At 39.0% G+C, this 17,573-nt stretch overlaps 4 protein-coding genes and 1 non-coding gene across 28 annotated transcripts; 4 read left to right on the top strand and 1 right to left on the bottom strand.

Moving 5' to 3' along the window:
• Window positions 1–4,293: 4,293 nt before the first annotated feature.
• Window positions 4,294–7,705, top strand: LOC112295319 (peptidyl-prolyl cis-trans isomerase CYP65). The gene is made up of 6 exons (XM_024546717.3): window positions 4,294–4,691; window positions 4,847–5,080; window positions 5,266–5,551; window positions 5,741–5,995; window positions 6,174–6,368; window positions 6,666–7,705. Exons 2-6 carry the CDS (start codon window positions 4,890–4,892, stop codon window positions 7,536–7,538), a joined length of 1,800 nt encoding a protein of 599 aa, XP_024402485.1. The 5' UTR covers window positions 4,294–4,691; window positions 4,847–4,889; the 3' UTR covers window positions 7,539–7,705.
• Window positions 7,706–8,160: 455 nt separating this feature from the next.
• On the bottom strand, window positions 8,161–11,478 carry LOC112295320 (NADP-dependent D-sorbitol-6-phosphate dehydrogenase). Of its 12 annotated transcripts, none has more exons than XM_090244428.1 (7): window positions 11,259–11,478; window positions 10,821–10,898; window positions 9,926–10,077; window positions 9,633–9,727; window positions 9,326–9,443; window positions 9,050–9,182; window positions 8,161–8,912 (listed from the first exon to the last, which is right to left on the bottom strand). In XM_090244428.1, the coding sequence occupies exons 2-7, from the start codon at window positions 10,871–10,873 to the stop codon at window positions 8,462–8,464; spliced, it is 1,002 nt and encodes a 333-aa protein (XP_090100554.1). In that variant the 5' UTR covers window positions 10,874–10,898; window positions 11,259–11,478; the 3' UTR covers window positions 8,161–8,461. The 12 variants fall into 12 exon arrangements, with proteins under 12 accessions (XP_090100554.1, XP_073397006.1, XP_024402491.1 ...); XM_073540905.2 differs by having other exon boundaries at window positions 11,273–11,478; XM_024546723.3 differs by having other exon boundaries at window positions 10,720–10,898; window positions 11,285–11,478.
• Window positions 11,479–13,481: 2,003 nt separating this feature from the next.
• On the top strand, window positions 13,482–16,584 carry LOC112295253 (uncharacterized). Of its 11 annotated transcripts, none has more exons than XM_090244437.1 (8): window positions 13,509–14,230; window positions 14,452–14,527; window positions 14,692–14,825; window positions 15,031–15,101; window positions 15,222–15,303; window positions 15,474–15,615; window positions 15,932–16,038; window positions 16,438–16,584. In XM_090244437.1, the coding sequence occupies exons 1-6, from the start codon at window positions 13,727–13,729 to the stop codon at window positions 15,498–15,500; spliced, it is 894 nt and encodes a 297-aa protein (XP_090100563.1). In that variant the 5' UTR covers window positions 13,509–13,726; the 3' UTR covers window positions 15,501–15,615; window positions 15,932–16,038; window positions 16,438–16,584. The 11 variants fall into 11 exon arrangements, with proteins under 11 accessions (XP_024402322.1, XP_090100563.1, XP_090100562.1 ...); XM_090244436.1 differs by having other exon boundaries at window positions 16,361–16,584; XM_090244434.1 differs by having other exon boundaries at window positions 16,268–16,584.
• Window positions 16,438–17,486, top strand: LOC141046474 (uncharacterized). 3 transcript variants are annotated; one of them, XM_073540540.2, is made up of 3 exons: window positions 16,438–16,560; window positions 16,674–16,895; window positions 17,048–17,486. In XM_073540540.2, the coding sequence occupies exons 2-3, from the start codon at window positions 16,682–16,684 to the stop codon at window positions 17,242–17,244; spliced, it is 411 nt and encodes a 136-aa protein (XP_073396641.1). In that variant the 5' UTR covers window positions 16,438–16,560; window positions 16,674–16,681; the 3' UTR covers window positions 17,245–17,486. The 3 variants fall into 3 exon arrangements, with proteins under 3 accessions (XP_073396641.1, XP_073396640.1, XP_073396642.1); XM_073540539.2 differs by having other exon boundaries at window positions 16,438–16,565; XM_073540541.2 differs by having other exon boundaries at window positions 16,441–16,565; window positions 16,677–16,895.
• On the top strand, window positions 16,676–16,757 carry TRNAS-AGA (transfer RNA serine (anticodon AGA)). The gene has a single exon. It is a non-coding gene; the product is annotated as a tRNA-Ser (tRNA).
• Window positions 17,487–17,573: the final 87 nt, after the last annotated feature.

Below are 17,573 nucleotides of genomic sequence, written 5' to 3'. Positions count from 1 at the left end.
TGGGATCATGGGCACACTTGTCAATATTCCGGAGCATCGCCGGTCGCCTTCTCTGATTGGGGGCACCCTGTTTCCCTTCATACACAACCTTTCGGCCGCGCTCTAGATCCCATGTCCCGATTGGGCCATCCGAGTTCCCCTGGGGGAACTGTTCCCATGTCTACCGCCATTGACACACAGTAGTCACTTGATGAATGTTTTCCAATTCATACAAATAAATTCATCCATGATGCTCTCCATTTATAATCACATCCATGCTGCTCTAATCCTTGTCACGATCTTTTTCATTATTTTTTAATGTGTATAAATTACAATATTTGGATCATTTTTTCGTGTTAGAACCTCGTATAATTAACTGTTTATGTATGTTGTGATGAATAATTGACAGGTAACTTGTTCTGTATCATTATCTGCACTCGGTGTTAACTATCCCATATCCTTTTAAAACTTCATTCTTAAAACCAAAATCAATACGAACGTAACGTAATGAGAAAGTAATATGATTGATCAGGTGTTCCAAAATATGACTTGTGATTCCTGAATTGTTGCTAAGCTGAAAATTTTGATGTACACGAAAATCTTCATACGTACACAAACGCGCACACACATACACACACACAAATATTAAAAAAATGTAAACTCTTTTCAGCACTAAAATGTTCGGAGTTCACCTTAAAATTTGTGTTCAGATGATCTGTTTGTTTAATTCAAATCAGTTGCTACTAAAAGACGGGGTTACAAATCTATAATTGTTTAATTTTACAAAAAACTATATAAATGTGTGGGCGTTGGTCAATACATCAATATTCTTGCAGTCTTTGACATGCACCAAAACCAATAATTACGCATACTTTGACGGTGTGCGTGAGGGGAATCAGGTGGCAACGATACCCCAAAAGTGCTGCCCGCCTACCCTCAAAAGCCAAGCCCTGATGACAGTGTTGAGTGTTTTTTAAAGAAAGTCACTTCGGTTCGGCGGTAGCCCCTCTCCTCAGACTGAGTCAAGTTCCCCCTATGCTAGAAAGAGAGAAAGAGCATTGGGGCACGACGAACAACACGGCATGAATGGACCAGAGAGCACCTCAGAAGAAGCTTCTAGAGCCTCCCTCCCTCACACACCGGACCAGATCCCTATAAAAGCAAACCCCCCACCCCACACACATTCCCCATACCCTCACCGCACAACAAGCATGACAGCAGCGTCAGTTACAGTTCCCAGCTCCTCCTCGACCCCGTCCCCTTCTCCTGCCCTTCCCTTCCCCTTCCCCTTCCTTCTAACACCTCTTCTTCCGTTAGTTTGCTCCCCGCCCGTTCTCCTCCTGTTCCCTGTTCCCTGCTCTCCCGCGTTCCCAATGAGACGTGCCAGCTCCAGATATGCACAAAGGACAATGCCAGCAGGATGAGCGCCAAATTCCCGCTGCCACGTGGGATATGGGCGGCGGGAAGGCTGAGATGGAGGTGGGAGGGACGGTGACAGGAGTAGGCGGTGCTGGCACCTTGGGATTGTGGGTTCTTGTTTGACACCCCCCCTGCTCTATTAAATAGTAGGACCAGCCAGGGTTGAGTACAAGCAATCCTTCTTTCTTTCTTACACTCACTTATGAAGCTGTTTTTAAACAAAATTCATGACTCCCAATTTTTACCAGTTGACAAGTCTTTGATTTCCAACCAAATGTCATCCTTGCTCAGATGTAGTGTATCATTGATTAACACACATGTTGCTCCATCATAAAAATAAAACATACCATTTTATTTTTTATTTTATAATCTGTGTAGTGAGCATTTGATTGGTATGAGTGATATATATATATATATATATATATTACGTTGAGAATTTTAAATTTTATATATTCAAGTACAATATGCATCTGATTTTTATTTGAGTCTTGTATATATTTAACTTTTGAATATCATGAAAAAAATCCAATATAATAATAATAATAATAATAATAATAAATCACATGTAAATGATTATTTGAATTTTTGTTTGATAGATTAGTTGTTTACAGTCTTGTCAACATTTACCCTTGCTTCTCAAAATTCATTCCGTTTTTCAAATATACCCTTTCCATATAATGTCTTTGATGTTTCCAAAAAAATAGTATTGCTATTGCAAAGATGATATAAGGATTTACAAAAAAATATTGTAAAAAAATCCTACATAGTTTTAATTGAGACATATATTAAATTATTACATCAATAAATCAATCTGATGAATGCATATATATATATATATATATATTTATTTATTTATTTATTTATTTACATACATACAAATGTGTTTTGGTTATTAGATACCCCTTAACAAATATTTTACACTCACTCAAGAATATTTGTTAGAACAAAGGTCCTTCCAAAGTTGTAAACTTATACCTAGCAATCAGTATTTCTTGCGTAATTATAAAATTTCTATCCACCAAGGTTATAAATTAAGCGAAATACATCTCTCTCCATTTATGTATGTATATATATATATATATATATATATGTTTATATTTTTTTTCTATATTTGTTGTCTATGATAGAAAAATTTGAGGAAAAAGAATAAAAATGAAAATTAAAACCTACAAATTGTAGAATTCCCATATTAATGCATTTTTTTTTATTTATTTACAAAAATCTACCTTAAGTATATAAAAAATTCTATAAATTATTTAAAACTAAATAAGGCTATTGGACTTTGTAGAGAAGTAGATCCACCTAATGATATTAACTCAGTGTGCTTATTTTTCAAAAATCTATTATAAAATTAGTCAAATACATATATTTTTCTTGTAGATGTTTATTTTGTTGTAAAATACATCTAACCTTTTGTTTTACATTATGTAGTCTTAGATTTTTTTGGTCTTCTTTTATAAATATAACTCTACATTAGGTTTTATTTTATTTTTTATATTTGATTTGTCAGAAAAAAATTTAAAAAATTATGTGTTTTATTTGATAATTATTTTAAAAGCATATGCAATGTAGATATTTAATTCTACAAATTTATTCTAACTTCTTTGATTTAAATATCCTTAATTCTTACTACATATATATATATATAGAGAGAGAGAGAGAGAGAAAAAAAAAAAAAAACAAATACTTATTGTTGTGTATTTTTATCATCCAAACATCTAAATGCCATTCTTATATGTTTATCTTGTAGCTTAGTGTTGAGACATTTTGGACAAAAGATTTGTCTAAGCCTTACTTCTAATAAATAGAGTCATTGTCATTATTAACTTTGTCGTGTTTTGTTGTTTTGTTTGTCTTTCACATCCGTTCTCATAAATTGGTCAAAGTTTATATTATACTACATTGCCATGTTATGGATACTCTTTAATGGGTCATGAACTACTTAAGTACAAAATATTTGGAATAGTTCTAAGCTACAACATCTGTGTTGTTGGTATGATTGTGATTTTTATTAAAGTTTGATTAAGCCAGTTTCAACTTAATGACTGTTTTGAAAATAAGTAAAATTTTATTGTTTTATCAAATGACATTAGCTGCAATTGATGTTAAACTTGGAAAGCACTTTAATTATTCAAGGCTTTATGGTCATGACATTTATAGATTAATTAATTTAGGTTTGTTTGATACAGTATTGTGATCAATGCTGGTATTTATTAGTTTCCATTTTTATCCAAATAATTTGTTCAAAACAAGTTGATGATTTAATTCATCTCTTATTTGCAAATTTAATAGAAATAGAATAAGAAAATTAAAACCACTGTAAACATAAAGTTAAATACCACATATCACATACTTGGTACACTTTAATAATTTAACTTTATAGACTTTATAAGAAAAAGAAAACATCTATAGATATTTCGGTAGCTTTAAAATACACAAAACTTTAATAAATGCAAAAATACGTCTTTGAAAATATTGATGAAATTATTTGATTGATTGATGGATATATTTTTTTTCAAACATTTTTTTTCCATTTATTTATTTATTTCTTCTCAGTGTCTTTTAATAAGGACCAAGTACATTTTTTCAAGTACAACCTCCTCTATATCTCTCTCTCTCTACACATAGATAAATATAAATATATACACACACACACATATCCTCAAAAAAGATTCCTCTGTTTTGTATTCTTCAAATCTTCCAAAGAGTACAACCACAACCTAATCATTCTTTCTGATTTAGTATATTTCTCAATAATTACCTTGGTATTTATTTTAATTTCCAAAAAGACATATATCACAACGACAACAACAACAATAATAATAATTTTCACTCTTTAGTTTCATGAAATAAAGAGAAGGAGAAGAGGGCTTAAGATTTTACAGATTTGACAATTCGTGGGCCGGGTGAATGAAATAAGCCCCTGCCGTGCCGGACCCGGTGCTGCTGAGCCAGGTGCTGCCGCTTCTCAGTGTCCTCTTCCTCCACAACAGCATCAGCTCTGTGCTCTGATGATTCTGTTGTTGGAAGGGAGGGCGGATTCTTCTGTTGCTGTCTTCCATGGATCTCATTCCGTCGCACCGCGTTTCACATTTCGTGCATTTTTTCACGCTTCCGAGGTTTTGCGGTTGTTTGCGACGTTCTCTTGTGTTTCTTTACTGGAAACCCTAAACGTGTGGTGTAGAGGGTAGAGGAGAAAGGACGAGTTACATTGCTCGATCATCGTTGATTTCGTTGGAGCTCTGGTGCTGCAGCTGTCTCGATTCAGCACGTTGGGTCTTGCGTGATAGCCGGTAAAATTTTGGTGGGGTTTTAGGCATTAAAGTTCACTTTGTTTCTCGGGGAAGTATTGTTGCTATCTCAATGGTTTTTTTTTTTTTTTTTTTTTTTTTTTTTTTTTGTTTCCTGCTCATTTGGGACATGCTATGGTGCTTGGTTATTATTGCAGCGGTGAATCTACTCGTTGGTTGGTTTCGTAGTGGAGGAGAACGATGGGGAAAAAACAGCATAGCAAGGATCGTATGTTCATTACAAGCACGGAATGGAAAACAGAATGGGGAGGGGCCAAGTCGCGCGACTTGAAAACTCCGTTCAAACGCCTGCCGTATTATTGCTGTGCGCTGACGTTCACGCCGTTTGAAGATGCTGTTTGCACAAAAGAGGGCCATGTTTTTGATATTTTGTAAGTCCGTGCCTATTGCATTAGAATCAGGTTTTGTGTAAGTCTCAGCAAGGAGGTTTTGGGTATCGGGGTTTAGTTCACCCGATATCTAGGGTTCAGTTTCTGTCGAACGTTCAAGTGGAAAGTGAGTCTGGTCTTAGGCTGTTTGGTCCGAATTGTGCTCATTAGACCTGTTTCCGTCGCAGGAATATAATACCTTATGTCACGAAGTTCAAAAGGAATCCTGTAACTGGCAAGCCACTAGCAATCAAAGACCTCGTCAAGATCCAGTTTCACAAGAACGCTGACGGCGAGTATCAATGTCCAGTGCTTCACAAAGTTTTCACCGAGTTTACACATATTGTGGCTATTAAGACGACCGGGAATGTTTTCTCTTATGAAGCCATTCGTGAATTAAATATCAAGTCGAAGAACTGGAAGGAACTACTTACGGACGAGCCTTTCACTAGGGATGATATAATCACAATTCAGGTAGACATGGTTACCTGCTCCACTAGTCAATGGGATAAATTATTAGGGCTAGCAGTTAAATCTGCAATTTTTGTTGTTTCATAATGTTCTGGTTTTCTCTTGATGTGGTATGTATGTGATTACATGGAATGTAAGACTTTGTTTGATGCTGGTATTAACATTTCGTATATTATTATTATTTTTGTCCAGGACCCTAATAATCTGGATGCTAAGGTGCTGTCCGAATTCGACCACGTTAAGAAAGAAGTTGACCTCGATTCTGACGAGTTAAAACAACTTAGGGAAGATCCTGCATACGGCATAAATATGTCTGGTGATACGAAGCGCATTTTACAGGAACTGGGCACGGAAAAGGGTCGAGACATCGCCTCTAGTGGTGGCGGTGGTGACAAGACTCAGCGTGAGCATGCAGCTGCTGTTGCTGCTTTGAAAGCAGCAAAGAAGGTAGGAAAGCTGATATTTTTCTTCGTTTTTGCAGCACGCAGCTCAAGCGGATGGATTCTTGCCCAACTCTTTAGTCGTCATTCTTACTATCTCATTTGCTACATTATTGAAGCTATCTGATGTGTTACTCTATCGTTCTAATGGATATTGGGCTCTTGTCAACGTGGTTTCTTTTTAGAGGGCACAGGAAAATCCCGAAGAAGAAGAGAAGAAATTGCCTCCTAAGCCAGCACCATTAAGTATCGTAGATATTGCATCAGCAGCAATCAATGGGCGATCTGCTGCAGCTACACTTGCAGGCTCCGCAGAAAAGACTGCTGCACATGTTGCAGCTCATACAGCGGGCTCGCTTGCTCCCGTCAGCTCGAGATTGGTAATTAGAATTTGCTGTGACCCTGTCAGAATTGCTGGGCTGTCTGCCATGTGTTCCTTCGGTTTGCTTACTTGTCTAGCAGTTATACAACTTTGATTCTAAGCAAACCAGCCCACTCATTGGACATGTCTCGATTGTCTCACTTTTCATTGAGGAGTGTTCTTGTTTTATTTTTTACTTTTGACCTCATTTGATAAGAAATGCAGTCATTAAACAGTACCTACATTTAGGTGGTCTTCTTAAATTTTTGCGATTGCCAGCGCTTATACCAGTTGGCAATTTTTTTGATGGATTCAGGTGAAAAGCAAATATACATCAGGCGCAGCATCCCGGTCCTTCACGTCAACTTCTTACGACCCTGTCACTAAGAATGAATTTGAATATGTGCAAGCCGAGCGGAACCCCAAGAAAAAGGGATATGTTCGAATGCACACATCCCTTGGTGACTTGAACATCGAGCTTCATTGTGATATCACACCGCGGGCATGCGAGAACTTCATCACTCTCTGTGAGCGAGGGTACTATGACAACGTAATTTTTCACCGAAGCATTAAGAACTTTATGATTCAAGGAGGTGACCCTACGGGTACAGGAAGAGGGGGGGAATCCATCTGGGGCAAGCCCTTCAAGGACGAACTGAATTCTAAGGTGACGCATAGTGAGAGGGGCATTCTAAGTATGGCCAACAGTGGTCCTCATTCCAATGGTTCACAGTTTTTTTTCCTATACAAGTCTGCGGTCCATCTCAACTACAAGCATACTGTGTTTGGCCGAATCGTGGGTGGTTTGGATGTACTTTCAGCCATGGAGAAAGTTCCTGTTGATGATGATGACCGACCCTTAGAGGAGATCAAAATTTTGCGTGTTTCAGTATTTGTGAATCCGTACGCAGAACTCGAAGAAGAAGAGAAGAAAGCAGCTGCGGAGGCTGCTGCAAAATCCACTGATGTCGATGACGATGCTGAGAAACTCGGCAGCTGGTATAGTAATCCCAGCGCAGGTGTGGCGCCTCAGGCACATGGTACCGGTGTCGGTAAGTATTTGAAAAATATCGCAACACGGAAAGAAGCTGATCCAGTAGCCGTTGATGATGGTGCGAATGTGCCAAGCAAGCGGACAAAGATAGAGAATGGAAGCGGCGTGCAGTTCAAGGATTTTTCGAGTTGGTAGGGTCGATACGAATCAAAATCTGCATCTTTGTCCAACTGATTCAGATTGGGCAGTTGGTCATGTATTATACATTTGTAGAGCTTTGAAGAAGAGAATTTAGTTTTATCCGATCAACTTTCAAGAGTCTGTTTATGTAATGGATTATTATTGCCTGCGTATTATTTTCACTTGTGAGTGCCGCATTGTGAAGTGTCTTGATTGTGACAGTACGTTTACCCACTTATAACTCACATTTGGCCCTAATGTTCGCAGCCTCTGGTGACACCTCTGTTCTCTTCGATCGAAGCACACGCCTTATTCTCCGCTAACATTGTTTATCTATGATTGTGACGAGGCGTGAGAAATCAAACTAAAAGACATCGGGTATATCGTTTACAGAGTGTTTTGACGGCTGTGACGAAGTTGATGCCTACGTCATTGTTGGAATTTACGATAAAATTTGGATTTTACGGTAGCTTATTTCAGTGGTTCTGATAGATTTTGGACCAATTGTAGAAACAAGATTGCAGATAGCCCTATTGACAACTGCACATTTCGCAACGCAGGCTCACCCGGGCAACAAGGACTACTTCCCTCCCTCATTAAATGATTGATGTGTGCGGTTATAAAGAGATAGTGGAAATGTGAAAAGTGTCGGATCGTCTTTACTACCAATGTAAGGCAACTTGACGATACATGTTTGTAATGCATACTTCCTAAATCCTTTTACGATCCTCAGGCAAGAGAGTAAGACATGAGGACAGCATCGCAGTAAACATCACATTCTGAAGTAGCAAAATTTACATACTGGATATTGTGCCAGTTGAGGTCACTGCCGGCGGTGTACGTTCAGCATCCTATGTATACATCCTATGTCCGTAAACGATGTGATTAGGTGTAAATCACCTTATGAGTTGACTAGATTTCTCCCAAATCATTGGCCTCTAAGCGAACAAGTCAATCTTCCAAAAACATGCCGGCTGGTTAGTGCGCATCTTCTTGTCGAGAGAGCTGATGGTCTTCATATCGTCCTCCGATAACTGGAAGTCGTAAACGTCGAAATTCTCCTTGAGTCTCTCGACTTTGTTCGACTTGGGGATCACCACAGTATTGCGCTGAATTCCCCACCGCAATGCAATTTGAGCAGCCGTTTTATTATACTTCTTTCCAATGTCCTTCAAGACAGGGTCCTCCAGTGCAGAGGTGGAGCCGAACCATTCCACGTTAGAGGCTCCACCACCCAATGGTGTGTGCGCGGTGATTGAGATTCCATGCTTGAAACAGAATTTTACGAGAGAGTCACGTTGGAAGTAAGGGTGGGTCTCGATCTGGTTCACCGCTGGCTTGATCTTGGAGTATGCGAGGCAATCTCGTGTCAAGAAGATGTCGAAGTTACTGCAAAACCAACCGAAGGAAAACCACAGAAGCTTAGTATCGTTGTAGGTGAGAACTTAAATTTATGTGGACATAAAGATCAAATTATAGAACATTTAGCGCTGAAACATCAACGAGAAATAGAGTGGAATCGCCACCTGATACCAATGCTCTTGACAAGTCCAGCAGACACAAGATCCTCCATCGCGTGCCACGTGGTTTCATTCGAAATAGTCACATCAATATCCAGGACTCCATCGTCACCTAGTGCACTTGAGGTGGTACCCACACCTGAAAATGCGAACATCAAACAGCCTTGATCAGAATGCAGAAATAGATCGGTTTCTATTTCCTCTAAAAGAATGGTCAGGATATGGAGGTCAACTGGCGAGACGATTGAATACAAAAGGTAACAAGGTTGTCAAATAACAGACCTGTATGGCGAGTTGCAACAGGAAAGTGAACCAGGTACAGGTCTAAGTAATCGAGCTGAAGGTTCTTTAAACTATCTTCACATGCTTCCCTCACATGGCCGTGGTCACTATTCCAGAGCTGTCACAGTTGAAGTCCAGAGTGATACTTAGAACCTATGATAAAGGAAAGGCCCATTTAAGAAGAACGAGAAAAGCGTTGTCTATGATACAATAGCAAATTACGATATACAATCTTTTAAAACGAGTCGAAAGGCCACGGAAAAATGCAACTGAGAACCGATTGAGTGGAAGATGAGATGAGACTCACCTTGGTAGTGATAAACATTTCCTCGCGCTTGACCAAGCCCTGTTTGAAGGCATCAGCAAGAGCTGCTCCGACCTCCTTCTCATTGCCGTAGTCAGCTACACAACCACGTTCATCCAAACTTTTAAAAACCTACTTTGTTTAAAAAGCCATGTAGCATTGTCAACCTAAAATTTCCTGCCGAAAATGTGGCAGCTAGATCCGCGAGAATGAATTGAATATCAAATGTTGACCTCCGAGAAACCATACAAATGACTTCGATTTTACGACAAAGTTCCAAACAAAAGGTTAATTACCTGCACAATCAAGATGACGGTAGCCAATCTTTATAGCCTCCAAGATGACGTTGTGGATGACCCCAGGGTCAGCACGCCAGACACCCAAACCTACCATGGGCATCTTGTGCCCACTGTTAAGCGTCACCGTCTTCTGCTCCATGTTTTTCTTTCTGTGTCAGGAGAATGCAACGAAACCTTAAGTGGTATGCACGAAAATTCTTGAGTAATCATCAAGCGACAGAATTAGTGTCCACAGCCATAAATATCATTCACGGGTTAACTTTGTATCTTGTGGAATAAAGGGCTTGAGCTAAAATAAAGATAGCTCTCTGGAATTAGAATGCGCTAATCATCCAATTTCACAAGCTGGACTAACTCGAAAGCAGACACTAACAAAAATGCAGCACTGATCCATCTGACACACTCACAAACCCATCTCAATCGTAGCAGAAGACGCTGCTAAAACCGTTTTTACACGGGAAACTGCCAATGACACCAGAACCACAACAAACGAAACCTCCCATTCAGACACAATCACAAGCCAAGAGTTAACCAGATTTAAAACCAAACCAGCTCGGATTTGTGGTCTCAGCATTAATTTGTATGCTCAACGCATAACATTTATAGAACACGCTACGAAGCACTACAGCGATGAACCAACTCACTCTACAAGTTACAAAGCGTCGACTCACTACAGCAAATTAGTAATTCGTTCCAAAATAAAACTCATCGGCATAGAAAAAGATTCCAAGCACACAAGATTGAATTGGAGACCATCACCACAACCCATCCGTACTACCCGTCCACAATACCTTTTTTTATCGTCTACCGTATGCGAAACACGTACAAAACATCAACAAGAGATAACCCAAATCTGACAACTCCACGCTTCGCAAAACCGATCACCGATCACCTCAGCTCATCAACAACCACAACCACCGAAACGACAACCAGCACTCGCAACATCGAGCGCTCCACGTGCGGAGCTCACCTGCGGACCCAAATAGCCAATGACTCAACAAAGACGAGCCAAAGAATATTCACGGCGAGCCTCAGATCCTGAATAAAATTGAAACACACGTAGGTTTGAGGTGCATTCCAGCACCAGTATACTCGTATACAGGCAGCCCCACAAGTCAGATAAATACCCAAAGCACCGAGAAAGCCAACGTTATCCGCACATGCAAGCGAAATCACCACACACGCGTACAAACATGCACGCAGACCCACACAACAGAAGCCGAGTTAAACAAGAAGCTCTCCAATCCAGCGATCGATAGCAACAAAGCTAATGCCACGATGAGACCCCATAGCACTCTACCCGTACACTACACCTCGTGAACTCACTCACTATATTAGTACGACCTTCAAGCTCACCCGCTCCTCCTCGAAACACGGCAACAAAACTAGTAGCACGTCCAGCAGCAACAGAAGCTCCGGCAGAAGATTGGTGTTCTTCTCGGGCTCCTCGGTTCGATGGCTATGGCGAAGGCTCTCACCACAATTGCGAACAACGAGAGGAATTCGTGAATCAGCGAGGAACGCGAGCTGTAATAGGAAATGGACAGAGCGAGAGAGAAGATAGATGCCAGGCAGCGTGATCTGGTGTACAAGACGAGGAGGGCAGATTAGGCGCTGATCTCCGCGAAGGGGATAATTAGCAACAGGGGCATGATTGGAGTAGTCTGCGAGATCTAGACGGCACCGATGCGACGGCGATTTCTGTCATGGGCCGAGCTCTGCTTCCATTACTTTGCACTGCATGGAATATTCACTTGGCACCCAATATAGTATCTCGCATATGGTTCCACTCCTCCCTGTTTCGACGTGACGTCTGCCCTAACGTTGCTCATCAACATGCGACGTGGTCTTGCTTGAGGGTGACGTATGCCCTATCTCCTTGACCTTTACTTTGCCTAGAAACAAGTAGAGTTTTAGGTGTTTGAAGAAGAGTGTAGATTTAAAACAAAAATAAAGTAAAATGAAATTAAATTTGATTTTTGGAATATATTTAAAGCAGTAGAATAAGATGATTATGTAGTAGAAGTGTAATTTGGAAATTGACATGGCTAAATTAAGGATTTTTTTATTTTATTGTTGTATATGAGATATTTATATTAAAAAAAAACATGTTATAAATAATTGTCAGTTAGATGGAAGAGGATGTATCACAATAATTGGTGGAAAAACCACTTAAGTCTATTTACATGGATATATGATATAAAGATTGTTGAGGTATGCAACCAACATTGTAGTTCACTATCTTTTTGTATTATAGTTTTTTGTAAAAATAATAAAGTTGTTGTGTACATTAATAGTATAGCTTGTAGTTACTATTTAACTTCTTTTTTTTGTTGTATATATTGCAACAACTACATGATTTTATTTTAAAAGAAATTACTATTGGTTTGTTACATCAAATTTTTGTATGTTGAATTGCATATATATATATATATATATATATGTATTTATCAAATTTTAAATAAACAATGAAAAAACAAGAACATGCACAAGTCATATATACACATTCATAATTAAAACACCAACCAATTGTTGCATAGACTTTATAAATGTATAACATTAGTTAGTAATTTCTATTATTAAGATATTGCTTGCATTGATTTTTTTATATATATATTCATTCTATTAATGATGTGCTTTTAAAATAACACAAAGTATGTATCAATATCTCGGAGTACAAAATATCAATCTTGAATATTATAAGCATTTTTAATATTTAATCAATGTCTCAAATTATTATTTGTATGTTTTTATTTTTAGAATCATTTAGTATATGCAATAAAAGTCAACTTCATACTATCATAAAACTTGCTAGATTATAATTGCCAATTGGTTTGCTTCAAATGATCAAACAAAAGTATGATGTAATACATATATGTAATAACAAAGATGATAATAAAAAAATAAAACCTCTTAATTCTTTTTATATTTGTAATTAGAACAAAATATCAAGATAAATATTTCAAATTTAAAATTGTAGATAAAACATGATTTATTTTTAAAATTTAGAAATATATTGATCCAAATCTTAGTGATGCAACTTATATTTACACACTATGCAATCAAAAAAGAATATACTAAATACAAACAAACTTTTAATATGATGACTTATTCAAAATACACAATAAGGATTTTTTTTTTATTTTTTTTATTTTTTTATTTTAGGAAATTTAACTGAATTCTTTTTCATAGGGGCACAATATGTTTATAATACATAAAAAATATATAGAATGTATTAGAAGAAATTTCACAAACAATAGAATCTATAGATTAAACTAATGTTATGTAAATGAAATATTCTAAAAATATATTTTAGAGATTATTTACACAAGGACTAAAGGCAGTTATTCGTTACAAATACAAATACAGATGAAAAAATAAATAAAAAATAAAAAATTGATGTACACTGTTGATACAACGTGTGTTGGAACCGGACATTGTGATATACCCATGGAGTTGACATCCGGTATGACATGATACCGCATCGATCGTCGGCGGATATCTAACTAAACCTTGCGTTTGTTTTTGGAAGCTCAAGTGCATTCGTGGGGGAAGGGAGGGGCCCTCAAACTGATTGCGATCATGCTCTTCAATGTTTGCGAGAGGTTTTCGTTTCGCGTCGTGGACGCGAGCAATGAAGAAAATCGAGCGTTTCACGAAGGAATCAAGCACATTGTCGAGGAAGTAGTATTTAGAATTACGATCACTTTCGTAGTTAGTTGGAATTTTCTGTTGCAGGGAAGACGATAGGGGTCGCGAGGGAGAGATTGAAAGAGTCGTGTCGAGGCTTTGTCAGGAATGAAAATGAGGAAGATATGGCTTAAGATGGCTCCCTTGCTATGGCCTGTGGCGTACGTGCAAGTGCAACGCAACTTTCCGCGGTCTGTTCCTTCCCTCACCTGCGCGGTACACAATGCACCTGATGAGACTCGCGGTACATGTGAGAAGCAAAGGATCTTTTGGCACGCTCTACGAGATTGCCGCTACATTAATTTACCACCGACGGCAGAGGCTGAAGAAGGTGAAGCCGGATCAGAGTTATTGGAAGAAGAGTTCGGAGAAAACGAAGATAGTGTTGGCACTTGGAAATCTGAAGAAAGGTTGTTTGATGCGACTGCTGCAGACCGTAGGAAAGAACAAGGAGTAGTTGCGGACTTAGACTGGTTGAGGTTGACGGACCGGGAGCTTCAGGTGCATTGCAGAGTGGAAACTCTACGATCCTCTGGTCCAGGAGGACAACACAGGAATACAACTGAAAGTGCCGTGCGACTGCTACATCTACCAACTGGACTTGTGTCATTCGTAATACTCTGTAACATGCCTTTAGTATATTAGACCTCTTGCATCTTCAAATTTCAGAAATGCATTCATTCCCGTCATCAATGCGCGGAGGCGGTAGTTCATGCGCCGCAGGAATGGATAAAACCCTACCAAGTCGCTGTAATGTGTTTGGATCGACGTGTTTGCGGAGAGTTGTTTGTTTACGCAATTTTACACTCACCCAACCTGTTGACATTTGACAGGCAGCAGAGGACCGGTCTCAACATAAGAATCGAGCCAAGGCTTTTAAGAGGTTAAGGGAGGTGATCGCCTTGACAGGTGACTGCGTGTTTTGTTACATGCACAGTTCCTTATTTCTTGTTCAAATTGGAGTAGTTTGTTTTGTCACTCTTTTCTTTCGCCTCAGTCTAAAGCCCGAGTATTTTTTATCCTTCTGAAATTTTAGGATGTGGTATTTTGTCTTTGGTATGGCTTTTTGGTAGTTAGGCGGCCCTTGGAATTGAAGGACTACAAAGCTCCACCTGAGCTGATGCGTATACTGCCCTCCAGCCCTCAGACACGAAGTAGGAGAGGGGGAGGCCAGCAGATTGGCTCAAATCATGTTGATTTTGTCCTGGTTGGCTTCCTCATCTATCTATTTTATCTCATGTTTTGCTGTCCAATCCAGCCTGTTTGAATGCTATTTGTTTAAACTAATTTATTTTTAATGTATATTGCTCTGTTTCGCATATTTTTCAGAAAATTAGCGCCCCTTTGTTACAGTCGGTAGCATGAGCTTAGTAAACTGACTACAGATAATCGTGTAAATGGCTCTATTACAGGGGGTTCAGCCTTTGCTTGACTTGCTCGAGGCTACGAAAGGCTCCATCTCGGAATGTGCTGCAATTCTTGGGTAATTGATCAGTCAAATTTGATCCTTTCACTAGATCATGCAGTTTCAGGCTCATATAGGCTATCATGCGTGAATCGATTTTCTTCACATTTTATCTAACAAGATTGTTTTGATTGGCAGGCTAAGCACTGGAGCGCTTTCAAGACTTATAGTATCAAACAGGGTGTTATGGAAGGGAGCCAACAATCTGCGAGCAGCTCATGTACGATTTTGCCACTTTGACCTCAACTAGCTACTGCCATATGTATGTTACAAGGACAAAGGTGCAAGAAGAATAGTGAGGCTGAATTTGAAGAGGTTGCTACGAGGATATTGAGGGGATATTTTACAAGCAATAGAGTCACTAACTTATTCTGTAACTTCAAATTGCAGAATTTGAAGCCGCTTCGGGGAGATTGAATTTCTCTGCCTTGCTTGGAGGATAATCTGTATCAAATCGTGGGCTAGGGACTTCCTGATAGACTTTTTCCTTGGCATGATACAACTGTATAATCGTGAAATAGACATCCCTGAGGTATTGTACGTCTGTTTTGTGTGAATTTTGTATATCCCTCTCATGAGATAGTAATTCTAAATCGAGACACCTTGAAATATCATTGTGAGCATCAAATGAGGACTCCGAACATCCATGTTATAGTCTCTAAACGAGACTTTTCTTTAAAATGCACGTCGTTTTGATGACCTCTGGCACTTATCTGGCAAACTCTGTCTATTTACAATTTACTCCCACCGCATATGGGGCGCTTTTAGCTTGTTAAGATGTTTGTTAGGGATGCTGTGACCTGCATTGTCAGCGAATTTGCTGAGGATCGTTTGAAGTTTGGTGGCAGCGGGAGTGGTGGCCTACAGTACATCGATTCATACACAAAAGCTGGCCTCGCCTATTGTGGAAATTGCTACATCGATGTCGTTGCACCCTACTGATTATTGTTTGTAGGTATTGCCTCTTAAAACTTTTTGTTTTTTTGTTTTTTTCCCCTTCTTTTGTCTCCTTTATTGTCTTCTTTATGGTTTTATTTTAATGATTTTTTCTATTTGAGTACTCTCATCTTTCTATGTCTTTGTAAATTTCGTTACAAAAATTCATATCAGACTTCAGCACATCATTTCCCCTATTTGTGATGTGAGTTCATCACTGAGAATACGATGTCATTGTTCTGTTGCAGTGTAATATTATTGAATTGACCCCATGCCGTAGTTCATTTGCAACAAAAGGGATGCATGGCAATCTAATTCCTCGCAGAATCTATCAACCACAGGTTTTGGAGTGATTGCAGAATACTTGCTCAACGTAACTTACGCTGATATGCTTTAAATTTCGAACTGCGTGTCGCAGTTGTTTTAGGGAGAAATCCATCTCAGTAACAAAGGTTCCACGTGGAGTAGAAAAATGGTTCTCTATTCAATGCACGGGGAATTTTACTTCCCAATGGCCGGCATTGGCCCTCCTGGAACCTCAGTAATGTAACCCTTTATTTCTTCCCATGCATCTGTTTACAATTGAAACAAATTACATTAAAATTATAAGTAAATATATTTGTTTGTTACTAACTTTCAACTTGCCTTCTTCAGAAGTGCTCATGCCGGAGTGGTTATCGGGCATGACTAGAAATCATGTGGGCTCTGCCCGCGCAGGTTCGAATCCTGCTGAGCACGTCCACGACGAGTATTATTTTGACGTGATTGCACGAGGAAGTGTCTCGAAGAGTGTCGATTGCTTTTTGGATAACTTCCAGTCCGAGCTGCAGCTCTGCCGGATTGTGACAGATGAGCGATGCACCATGAGGAATTCAGGTTCGTGTGATGACTGATTTTTGGTTATAATTAGTAAAGCTTAGTGATTGGTTGGTCGATGTAATTAGCACTCAGACAAAAGAATTTTATCAAAGTCGACGTAATCAATGCGACGTTAACCACTGTACCCAAGCTCGCGATGAAATCACCAGAGATTCACACAATCGATGTGAAGCGTTGTGATCCGGCAGCAACCCCACATGCCACCTCATCGACGACTCCATCAGAGAAGTCCAAGGCTGCCGATGGAGCCCAACATTCCTCAGCATACACGCACAACCTGACATCCTCGCTCAGCTGTTTTAACTGTTCAGCACTACTCACTGGGCTTAAATTACGTATATTTTAGGATTAGATCACGGCATTTTAGGCAGATATTCAGTTTTGGGTTGCGTTAGCGAATCAGTAAAAGCTTCAGTTTTCTAGGCTTGTCGCCTGCGTGATTACTACAATTAGGAATTCTTTCGAAACGAATTACTGGTACCATTCATGTGTGCAGTACCGTAAGAATCAAACAAGTATTGATCAACATTTGCTTCATGTATGATTGGTTGCTAACAAATCTTTAGTCAGTTATTTATGCACAAATAAGCAAGGGAGTTGATGGAACTAATACAACTTAAATTAATATTAAAAATAATACAACAATATCAAGAGTTCTTTCATCAGTTCTACCAT

This window comes from Physcomitrium patens, chromosome 18, assembly GCF_059467195.1.
Source record: "Physcomitrium patens ecotype Gransden chromosome 18, ASM5946719v1, whole genome shotgun sequence".
Classification (NCBI taxonomy): Eukaryota; Viridiplantae; Streptophyta; class Bryopsida; order Funariales; family Funariaceae; genus Physcomitrium; species Physcomitrium patens.
This window is presented reverse-complemented; position numbering and strand designations above follow the sequence as displayed.

Bases quoted from the DNA above. Each gene is read 5' to 3' on its own strand.
- LOC112295319 (XM_024546717.3), top strand. From the start codon at position 4,890: ATGGGGAAAAAACAGCATAGCAAGGATCGTATGTTCATTACAAGCACG. The intron at 5,081-5,265 runs GTAAGTCCGTGC...TTTCCGTCGCAG, and splicing joins GGCCATGTTTTTGATATTTT to GAATATAATACCTTATGTCA. The intron at 6,369-6,665 runs GTAATTAGAATT...TGATGGATTCAG, and splicing joins CTCCCGTCAGCTCGAGATTG to GTGAAAAGCAAATATACATC.
- LOC112295320 (XM_090244428.1), bottom strand. From the start codon at position 10,873: ATGTTGCGAGTGCTGGTTGTCGTTTCGGTGGTTGTGGTTGTTGATGAG. The intron at 9,183-9,325 runs GTCTGTTATTTG...TCGCATTTTCAG, and splicing joins TGTTGCAACTCGCCATACAG to GTGTGGGTACCACCTCAAGT. The intron at 8,913-9,049 runs GTGGCGATTCCA...TTGGTTTTGCAG, and splicing joins GTCAAGAGCATTGGTATCAG to TAACTTCGACATCTTCTTGA.
- LOC112295253 (XM_090244437.1), top strand. From the start codon at position 13,727: ATGAAAATGAGGAAGATATGGCTTAAGATGGCTCCCTTGCTATGGCCT. The intron at 14,231-14,451 runs GTAATACTCTGT...GACATTTGACAG, and splicing joins CAACTGGACTTGTGTCATTC to GCAGCAGAGGACCGGTCTCA. The intron at 14,826-15,030 runs GTTGGCTTCCTC...GCTCTATTACAG, and splicing joins ATCATGTTGATTTTGTCCTG to GGGGTTCAGCCTTTGCTTGA.
- LOC141046474 (XM_073540540.2), top strand. From the start codon at position 16,682: ATGCCGGAGTGGTTATCGGGCATGACTAGAAATCATGTGGGCTCTGCC. The intron at 16,896-17,047 runs GTTCGTGTGATG...TGAAATCACCAG, and splicing joins ATGCACCATGAGGAATTCAG to AGATTCACACAATCGATGTG.